Here is a 7,579-nt window from a genome sequence, read left to right as displayed (position 1 = left end):
GATATTATAGGGAAAAGCATTCCAGGAAGAGGTGATGGCAGGTGCAAAGGCCCTGGGGCAGGCCCTGGGGCAGGGATGAACCAAGCATGTTTGAAGAACAGCAAAGAGGCCAGTGGGGCTGGAGCAGGTTCAGCAAGGGGACGGTACCAGGTGATGGTCACCTGTGCGAGGGGGGTGGATCAAAGGCTGTAAGGATCTCAACTTTTACCTTGAGTGACATGGGGCTTCTGGAGGGGTCTGGTTTGTACTCTAGATGGTTCCTACCAGCATGATGAGAATAGATCATTGGGAGCAAGGGTGGGAGCAGAGTGGCCAGTGAGGGGGCTCCTGCAGAGACTCTGGGCAAGAGACGCTGGCACTTGGACTAGGTGGGTATCCATGAGGTGTTGGGAGGGGGCCATAGTCTGGATGCATTTCAAAGGTGGTGCTGGCCGGATTTTCTGACGGCTGGGATAGGGGGCTAAGAAGAAAGAGGGGTCGGGGATGACTTTTGGCCTCTGGTCGAGTCAGGAGAGTGATTCTGCCATCACCCAGATGGAGAGGCTGCAAGGGCAGGTCTGGGGGAGCAGTAGGGAGTTCGGGGCATTTAGTTTTGAGATCTCTTAGACACCCAACAAGTTGTCAAGTGGGCAGTCAGACATAGGTGTCTGGAGCTCAGAAGAGAGGTCTGGACTAAGAATAAATGCAAAAGTGACAAGACAAGTCGAGATCACCAGGGGAGAGAGCGTGGACAGAGAATAGAATGTAAGAGCGAGAAAGAATGTCTCCTCCCCCTGCTGGGACACATGCTGATGGATGGCCAGAGCCCAGAGGGCCGCTCTGCTGTGAACAGGTGCAGGATGTTGGAAGTTAGTGTTTAATCTAGTGCCCCTTGGTTTACAAAGTCCTTCCCTGCATCGGGGTCTCCTTGCTGCCAGGTGTGCCAGCTGCTTGGTCTCCCTCCCCCTTCTCTGTAGCTAGATGGATGGGTCATCCATTCGATAGCCTTCACTGGGCACTGTTATATGCCAGGCCCCAGAGAACCTCTAAGGATCCCAGGGGGAAAGTGAGGCAGGGTCTGCCCTCCAGGACAGCCCACGCCAGGGCAGGATTCGGACGTGCCACCTGCAGGCTTATCTGTGTTGGGGAGAGGCTCAGTGTTATGGGAGCTCAGAGTGGGTTCCGGGATCAGATTTGGTGCTCAGGGAAGGCTTCCTGGTGGAGGTGACATCTAAGTGGGCACCTGACGCATGAGCAGGAGCTGGCCAGGATGGATGGGAGGACAAGTGTTCGAGGTGGAAGGACCAAGGACCAGGGGCTTCTTTCTCATGCGTCCAGGTCAGCCTCTGCCCGTGGATGGGGCCGGCCTTGGGCAGGTGTCAGCTGTGGGGCGGCTGCTGTATCTAGCACAGGCCCAGCTGGCCCAGGAGGGAACGTACACCTGTGAGTGCAGCAACGTGGCTGGAAATAGCAGCCAGGACCAGCAGCTGGAGGTGCATGGTGAGTCAGGCTGGGATGACCTGAACCAGGCTGAAGGGGCCAGAAGGGGCCCAAAGGGTGGGCATCCAGGTGCCCTGGCAGGGCAGACCTCACCCCAAAACCCAAGCAAAGACAAAACAGGGCTGATGAGAGCACTGTCCTGTTACCCCTTAGCTCTCTGGCATTTCAACTGCCCCCTACCCCCAGCCAGCTTCTTACAGCTCCTGACCTCAGCGTGAGAGAGGGGGCAGCGTGATCCCAAGAAGCCCCCAATGGTCCAGAGGGGGAAAAAAACACAGCTTGAAACAGTTGGAAACTAAAGAAATGTAAAATTGATATGAAGCTCCTATATGTGCTGGAAACATAAGTCTCCATCTACTTGTCCTGCCGGGATGAAATTAAATATCTCAAACTTGCAAAAATCATTCTAGAAAATAAAACCAAAAAAATGCTGTTCAGCATCTTGGGGAGAACCCCACCTGTGGAATAATCCCTCACCCTTGGCCAGTCCTAACAGCTGTTTAAGTTCCGGGAAGCCTCTGGTCTCTAAGGAAGAAAACCCCTCACAAATCTTCAGGGCTGTTCTGTGAGCTCATTATCCGAACGGCAGGCCTTCCTGTGATTCACAGGGTGTGGGAGAGGGGGCCATGGGGTACTTTTCTGACCCCATTATAGAGATGCAAAGTGGAGGCCCAGAGAGGCGAGGTCACCTGGCTGAGGTCACCTGGCTAAGGTCACACAGCCAGCGAGGGACATGGAAGAACACAGGCCAAATGGAGGCGAGCCCAGAGCCTGGCATGTGGCGCGCGTTTGGTGACTGGCGGCCCACTTTCCCTGACGTGCTTTCTCCCCATGCCAGTTCCCCCACAGATCGCGGGCCCCCGGGAGCCCCACACACAGGTGTCCGTGGTCCAGGACGAGGACGCCACTCTGGAATGCAACGCCACAGGGAAACCCCTGCCCAGGGTGACGTGGGAGCGGGACGGCGAGCCAGTGGGGGCCGAGCCTGGCCTGTGGCTGCAGAGCCAGGGTCAGAGGCTGCACGTGGAGCACGCTCGGGCTGTCCACGCCGGGCGCTACAGCTGCATGGCTGAGAACGTGGCCGGGAGGGCCGAGAGGAGGTTTTCGCTCTCTGTGCTGGGTGAGGACCTGCGGCCTGCTGGAGGAGGGCAGGAAGGGGACCAGACTGGAGAAGGCAAGGCTGCTTCCATCCCCAAGCTGTGCTCCTGGGGCCACCCCCTTGTTCTGCCAGGAGTCAGACCCCTCTGGGTAGGGGTCCTGTTGGAAGAAGCCGCAAACACTGCTTTCAAAATCAGGATTGGTTCCAAATGGCCCTCATTTCCCTCCCTCCCTGTCTCCCGTGTTTGCTGTTCCCCTTCTCTGTTCCTGCCTGACTCGTATGTGATGGGGGAATTCGGGGGTCCCCGAGAGATCAGGAAGATCCTGACCGCTGTCCTGGGAAGTCAGGGCAGCTTCCTGTAGGAGATGACCTTTTAGCTGAAATGCAAAGGCTGAGTAGGGGTTCGTCGGGAGCCGGGGTGAGAGGAAGAGTGCCAGGCATAGGGAACGGACTCTGCGGAGGGCTGGGGCACGTTCACCGGGGCTAGAAGAGCCTTGTGATTCCAGTCTCTTACTGAGCTCCTACTGCATGCCTCAGGGTGGAGGCAGGGAGTGGAGAGAGACAAGGAGGGAGAGGTGGGCAGGGGTCCTTTAGGGAGGACCCTCTTATGTCTCCATCATTGCTGGGATCCCCAGCCTCGCCCACCTATCCCTGCCTGATAGGGTGTGGCTTCCTTTCTGAATGGAACTCTGCTCTGTGGATTTAGGGACCCATCTGGTGTTCCCCTTTGCTCTAACTCCCGTCTCGTTTGCTCAGTCTTTGCTCCGTGCCAGGCTGTGTGCTAAGCGCTCTACACATGTCCTTGTCGAATTCTCCTGGCATTCCAACGAGGGGTCGGGGAAACTGGGGCCCAAGCCTGATACCAAAGCCCAGCCCGTGGCCGTCACTCACGCCCTTCAGTGGAAGCGGCTCTGATCTTGTCGCTTCTGCTCCTCAGGCTTCCCTGACTGGGGGGTGGGGCTCCTCGGCGAGGGCATTGGTGGGGAGACAAGCAGGAGCGTACAGCCCCCGTCTGCATCCTGAATGCGGCTTCTTCTCTGTGTCTAGTGCCCCCAGAGCTCATTGGAGACTTGGACCCACTGACCAACGTCACGGTTGCCTTGCACAGCCCCTTGACGCTGCTCTGTCAAGCCACAGGCATCCCACCTCCAGGGGTCCTCTGGTTCCGAGGGGAGGAACCCATCAGCCCTGGGGAGGACACCTACCTCTTGGCAGGTAAGGTGCCAGTCAGGGGAGTATCTGGTTATCGGGTCTGGCCCTCTACCTCTGTCCATCACATGCCTGTGACCTCTGATCCTGCACTGCCAGGCTTGGTTGGGATAACCGTTTTAGCTGTTGGTCCCCTGAGAGTGCACCCAAAAACACTGGTCAGGTGAGGTGCTCCAGGAAAAAAAATCAGATTTAAATAAGTTTGGAAAAGGCTTCCTGTTCTGCTCTCCTGGAGACTCACAGTGACCATCTGTATAGCCAAGGTTCTGATAAGTCCTGCAGAAAAAAATTCTCACGGCACCTATGAAACAGCATGGAACCGTAACAAACTTTGGGAAATGCTGATCTAAGCACTCTCTCCTTTGAATATTCATCTTCCTCACAGAGTTGGTTTGTGATGGTTCTTGCTGGAATACAAATGGGGAAACTGAGGCCCAAGAGGCAATATCCCATCAGAATCTTTCAGGGACTTCCAGGCCTCCTGAAGCTCAGCCTCAATGACCCGTCAGTTGTTCCATGCAGCCAAAGCTGGGATGGTAAATAAGTTTCCCCTTGTGCACCACTTCTGAGCACTTGGTGGGGGCCGCCAGATTCAGTGTGATGATATGAATTCAGAGACTGCATCTGGGCCCAGCAGAAAGGAGAGTGGCGATCAATTAGTGATGTCTGCCCTGGGTGCAAGAATAGCAGTGATGATGTGTATCTGCCTTCCTTGGGCTGGTCTTAGGAGATCCTTGCATTCCTCTGAGAGGAGCTGGTTCACCTCTGAGCGGTCCTTGGGAGAAGGTGGCCTTTTACCAGGTCCATCAGAGTCGAATGAGGGTTTTGATCTGAGCCAGGACTACATAAACCATTGCTGTCTTTTTAGCCCCAGCCAATCCACAGAAGAGAGGGTAGCCAGGTGACAGATCCTTCTTACTAGAACAGGGTCCTCAAGTTTACCCTGGTGTAGGTCTAATGTCCAGGGGGCTCCGTCTATCTGTTTACCCTCCTGGGCCTCAGTTTACCCGTCTGATGAATGGAACATTGTGGGAGGCAGACACCTATACCTCTAAATATAATGCCTGGCATGCTCCTCCTCCTGGCGGGCAGCCTGGGCTCAGCTTGGGACAGAAGGCTGCTCATAGCTGTGCTTGGAGCCCACTCCCCCGCTCCCCAGGTGGCTGGATGCTGAAGATGACCCGGGCCCAGGAGCGAGACAGAGGCCTCTACTCGTGCCTGGCAGGCAACGAGGCTGGGGAGGTGCGGAGGAACTTCAGCGTGGAGGTCCTGGGTATGTCACCGCCCCATTCTCATGGGCACCCACCAATCCTTTCCCTCCGGCCTGGGAGCTTCTGGAGGTGGGGTCTGGCACCGGCAGGAGGGAGAAGCCAAGCCTTGTTTTCTTTGCCTCATCAGCAACCTCTTCTCTGAGGCTGCCATAGAACTTTCCAGAAACAGCTGGAACTAACCCCAGATGAAAGGGGGAAAAGGTTTTCAATACCACCCACCTGCCTTCCTCTGATCAGGGCCTTCTCCCAGCGGCACTGGGACTTCCCTCAGCCAGCTGCTGAGGGTTAGGGTTGGGGTTTATTAAACTCACAGCCCCATGGAGGCAGGCGTGAGGGGATGGGGAAATGGAAGAGAGGTGCCACGGGCTCTTAGCTTCCTGCTCCGTGGTTGTTCAGCATGGTCAGTTAGTGTCTGTCTTCCCTGCTTCTCCCAGTTCCTCCCAGTATCGAGAATGAGGACCTGGAGGAGGCAATCAAAGTGCCCGAGGGGCAGACGGCTCACCTGACATGCAATGTCACGGGTAAGGGACACACGCAGTGAACTGGAAGAAGGGTGAGAGGCAGCTCCGGGAAGGAGGGGATCCCCGGAGATCTGGGCTGCCTGCCCCCAGCCCTACTGCTCCCCACGGAGGGTCTCTCACTATCTTGGCCTTTGCACTCTCCATGCCTCCGCCCCAAACACTCTTCCCTACTCATTTGACTACAGAGCTCAGCTTCCAGGACCCTCCACAAGGAGTCCTTGGCTGACCCTTTGGGCCCATGGGCTCTTACAGGTCCCAGTACTCCCCTATCCCAGCACTGACTACACTCGACCATAGTGGCCTTGTCATATCTGTGTACCCCAGCCAGGCTCTGAGCTCCTTGAGGACCAAGGGCTACCTTGTCACCATGGTTCCCCCAGTGCCCAGCAGAGTAGGCTCCCATTAATGCTTGTGGGCTGGGAGAGATGAATGGATGCATGCATGGATGGATGGATGGATGGATGGAAGGGATAACTTGCCTTTCTGTCCTGCCTGTCTGTACCAAGCCATTCCTGCCCACAACCTGGGTAAGGAAAAGGCAATCAAACCACATAGGAAAGGGCCCAGGCCAGGCTTGGTGGCTGCCTCTGTGTCTTGCCCTGTTACATGGACCTCTGGACTAAGGTGGAGAATTGATGTCCCCTGCCCCATCTTGGAGCAGCCTCTGACCCCTTGTTTGACCTGGTCAAAACCTGCTGAAGCATTTCACTTGCCTCTCCCCTCTGCATACAGGCCACCCGCAGCCCAAGGTCACATGGTTCAAAGACGGCAGGCCCCTGGCTGGCGGAGATGCCCACCGCATCTCTCCAGATGGAGCCCTCCTGCAGGTCCTCCAAGCCAACCTGTCTAGCGCAGGCCACTACTCCTGTATTGCGGCCAACGCCATGGGAGAGAAGACCAAACATTTCCAGCTTAGCGTCCTGGGTAAGTGCTAAGCATCTTCTGGCCGCCATAGGTGCCGGCAGGCTGGTACCAAGGTGGCCAGCTCCTTACAGACAGCTTCCCACAAAGCACTTTACTATTTTTTCTTCCACGTCAACAACAACAAAAAGAATAATAACAGCCCTATTGGCTGAACATCTACCATGGGCCAGGCATTTGGACAGGCCTGATTAGTTGAATCTTTTCAACAACCCTAGGAGGTGGGAGATGTGCTTGTCCCCATGTCACCAATGAAGCCCTGAGGCTTAGAGAGGTGACAAGACTCCAGGCCCCAGGGTCGGGGCTCACACCCAGGCAGTCAGTCTCCCAAGGGCTGTCAGCATGAACTGTCTCGTTAGGAGAAACAGGAGTCTAGAAGTTGAGAGGAGCACAGATCTCTTTCTTAAAATGCTGTTGGTAAAAGGGAGGGTCCCCAGTGAGAGCTGAAAGAGAAAATTTGGGGACCAGTGAAAGCAGAGCTATTCTACCCAGCAGGGAGTAAAACTCCATCCCCCCCTCTGCTCAGAGAGTGGTAACAATTGGAACCACAAACGGAATTGAGAAGGCTCTGGTTAAATGAGTAGGTTCTGGATGTTAAGAGACTGTTGGGGAAATTGAGGCACAACTGACCAGCTTCCCCTATGGTATTGCTTAGTGATGGAGAGCCTGGGCTCTGGGTCACCCAGGCCTGAGCTCAAGCGTGGCCACACGGTGCGTGGTTCCTCTGAGCTTCAGTTTCCCCTCTGTGCGATGCAAGTAGCAAAAGCACCTAAGCCAAGCACCCGGGTCTGAGGCTCTTCTGGGTCCTTGGGCCCAGGGTGGGGGATCTCTGTTAACGAGCACACTCCCTGCCCCACCGCAGTGGTTCCCACCATCCTGGGAGTGAGCGAGGACAGTGCTGATGAGGAGGTGACCGTGACCATCAACAACCCCGTCTCCCTGATCTGCGAGGCGCTGGCCTTTCCCTCCCCAACCATCACCTGGATGAAGGATGGGGCCCCGTTTGAGGGCTTGAACAATATCCAGCTGCTCCCAGGTGATGCCCTCGGGGTGGAGAGGACGGAGACGGGGGGGGGGGG

At 56.1% G+C, this 7,579-nt stretch overlaps 1 protein-coding gene across 1 annotated transcript in view; it reads left to right on the top strand.

The window, feature by feature from the left end:
* HMCN2 (hemicentin 2) overlaps nt 1-7,579 on the top strand; it is a 150,510-nt gene that overhangs the window by 92,272 nt on the left and 50,659 nt on the right. The window contains 7 exon segments of the mRNA XM_007453133.1: nt 1,318-1,479; nt 2,318-2,599; nt 3,626-3,793; nt 4,947-5,060; nt 5,493-5,579; nt 6,312-6,503; nt 7,363-7,536. Coding sequence (XP_007453195.1) covers nt 1,318-1,479; nt 2,318-2,599; nt 3,626-3,793; nt 4,947-5,060; nt 5,493-5,579; nt 6,312-6,503; nt 7,363-7,536 — 1,179 coding nt within the window.

This window comes from Lipotes vexillifer, unplaced genomic scaffold (assembly GCF_000442215.2).
Source record: "Lipotes vexillifer unplaced genomic scaffold, Lipotes_vexillifer_v1.1 scaffold149, whole genome shotgun sequence".
In the NCBI taxonomy this organism is placed as follows: Eukaryota; Metazoa; Chordata; class Mammalia; order Artiodactyla; family Lipotidae; genus Lipotes; species Lipotes vexillifer.
This window is presented reverse-complemented; position numbering and strand designations above follow the sequence as displayed.